This window comes from Boleophthalmus pectinirostris, unplaced genomic scaffold, assembly GCF_026225935.1.
Source record: "Boleophthalmus pectinirostris isolate CB_2022bp ecotype Guang Dong unplaced genomic scaffold, ASM2622593v1 HiC_scaffold_1, whole genome shotgun sequence".
NCBI lineage: Eukaryota > Metazoa > Chordata > Actinopteri > Gobiiformes > Gobiidae > Boleophthalmus > Boleophthalmus pectinirostris.
The window spans coordinates 722,858-725,357 of NW_026570970.1; the positions used below are offsets into that span (position 1 = coordinate 722,858).

A 2,500-nucleotide genomic window follows, 5' to 3' on the forward strand; every position below is an offset into this window, starting at 1 on the left:
ATCGAGTCCCGCGGTCATTTCCGTTGTGGCTTTTTTTGGTTTGTTGTGGCTTTTTGTTGCGGCGTTTGTGTTTGTTGTGACCCTCTCGGCTTCTGTAGTTCTTCATTCTGTTCACATCTTTCTCCAGGGAAACACAAACCCACACAGGAAACATTATTATTATTATTATTATTATTTTTTTTTTTTGGAGACTTTAAAGAAAAAAAATAACCCGATCAGACTCGACTGGAGATTTAGATTCAGTCCAGTCTGGTCGTTTTGTTTTTCAGTCCAGTGTTGTTTGTGTTTGTGGTGTTTTGCTGCAGTTACTCGTTCTGACCTGCAGAGGGAGACTCTCTTCTGTTTGTGATTTGTGTTTGAAAGACACTTTATCTAAAAACGTTTTAAAGAGACAAAAAAATAAAAATAAAAAAAAAGTAAAAAACAAAACGAATATGAAACGATTTAAACCTTTGTTTTTGTTTCAGACGCAGAAGTGACTCAAAAAGTCCCCGAGTCCAACACAGAACCACCTGCCCCCACCGAGACCAGGTCTGAACCAGGACTAAACCAGGACTGAACCAGGACTGAACCAGGACTAAACCAGGACTAAACCAGGACTAAACCAGGACTAAACCAGGACTAACCAGGTCTAAACCAGGACTAAACCAGGACTAAACCAGGACTGAACCAGGACCAGGACTGAACCAGGACTAAACCAGGACTAAACCAGGACTAAACCAGGACTAAACCAGGACTAAACCAGGACTAAACCAGGACTGAACCAGGACTAAACCAGGACTGAACCAGGACTAAACCAGGTCTAAACCAGGACTAAACCAGGACTAAACCAGGTCTAAACCAGGACTGAACCAGGACTAAACCAGGACTGAACCAGGACTAAACCAGGTCTAAACCAGGACTAAACCAGGACTAAACCAGGACTAAACCAGGTCTAAACCAGGACTAAACCAGGACTAACCAGGTCTAAACAGGTCTAAACCAGGACTGAACCTGGACCAGACCAGGACCAGACCAGGACCAGACCAGGACCAGACCAGGACTAGACCAGGACTGGACCAGGTCTGAACCTTGGTCTGTGTGCAGCAGGAGGTTGGTTCGTCCCACTAGTGCTCGACCGGTTCCTCCTCGAGTCAAGAGACAAGACAGTCACGGAGAGTCTCCTGCTGAGAGGTGAGTCTGGTCCTCTGTGAGTCTGGTCCTCTGTGAGTCTGGTCCTCTGTGAGAGACGTGTGGTTTTATCTGTAAATGACGACGACCCCCCCCCCCCCCCCCCCCCCCCCCCGTTCCTTCTGGTCTCCTCTGGTGTCCCTGGTCTCCTCTGGTCCTTCTGGTCCCTCTGGTCCTTCAGGTCGTCGAGCGCTCGAGTCGCGGCTCTGATCCTGGACGGGGGGAGGAGGCCTGAGGAGGACGAGGATGAAGATGAACAGTTCCTGGTTCAGGAGGCAGTGACTGAAGGAGACGCCCCGGACCCCCCCGCGGTGAGAAGCACCTCACACACACACACAAGACCCCCCCGCGGTGAGAAGCACCTCACACACACACACAAGACCCCCCCCGCGGTGAGAAGCACCTCACACACACACACACACACACAAGACCCCCCGCGGTGAGAAGCACCTCACACACACACACACACACAAGACCCCCGCGGTGAGAAGCACCTCACACACACACACACAAGACCCCCCGCGGTGAGAAGCACCTCACACACACACACACACAAGACCCCCCGCGGTGAGAAGCACCTCACACACACACACACAAGACCCCCCCACAGTGAGAAGCACCTCACACACACACACACACACACAACCCCCCATGGTGAGAAGCACCTCCCACTGACACCCCACAGCTCCACTGGTTTAGTCCTGGTTTAGTCCTGGTTTAGTTCTGGTTTAGTTCTGGTTTAGTTCTGGTTTAGTCCTGGTTTAGTTCTGGTTCAGTCCTGGTTTAGTCCTGGTTTAGACCTGGTTTAGTCCTGGTTTAGACCTGGTTTAGTCCTGGTTTAGTCCTGGTTTAGACCTGGTTTTAGTCCTGGTTTAGACCTGGTTTAGTCCTGGTTTAGACCTGGTTTAAACCTGGTTTAGACCTGGTTTAGTCCTGGTTTAGACCTGGTTTAGTCCTGGTTTAGTCCTGGTTTAGACCTGGTTTAGTCCTGGTTTAGTCCTGGTTTAGACCTGGTTTAGACCTGGTTTAACCTGGTTTAGACCTGGTTTAGTCCTGGTTTAGACTTGGTTTAGACCTGGTTTAGACCTGGTTTAGTCCTGGTTTAGACCTGGTTTAAACCTGGTTTAGACCTGGTTTAGACCTGGTTTAACCTGGTTTAGAACCTGGTTTAAACCTGGTTTAGACCTGGTTTAGACCTGGTTTAGTCCTGGTTTAGTCCTGGTTTAGACCTGGTTTAGTCCTGGTTTAGTCCTGGTTTAGTCCTGGTTTAGACCTGGTTTAGACCTGGTTTAGACCTGGTTTAGTCCTGGTTTACTGGTTTACCTGGTTT

General features: G+C 49.3%; 1 protein-coding gene across 1 annotated transcript in view; it reads left to right on the forward strand.

The window, feature by feature from the left end:
• Positions 1–2,500, forward strand: part of traf3ip1 (TNF receptor-associated factor 3 interacting protein 1) — a 19,933-nt gene that overhangs the window by 10,560 nt on the left and 6,873 nt on the right. The window contains exons 8-10 of the mRNA XM_055150531.1: positions 468–531; positions 1,087–1,173; positions 1,352–1,481. Of these exons, the coding sequence (XP_055006506.1) occupies positions 468–531; positions 1,087–1,173; positions 1,352–1,481 (281 nt within the window). The remainder of the gene's footprint in view (positions 1–467; positions 532–1,086; positions 1,174–1,351; positions 1,482–2,500) is intronic.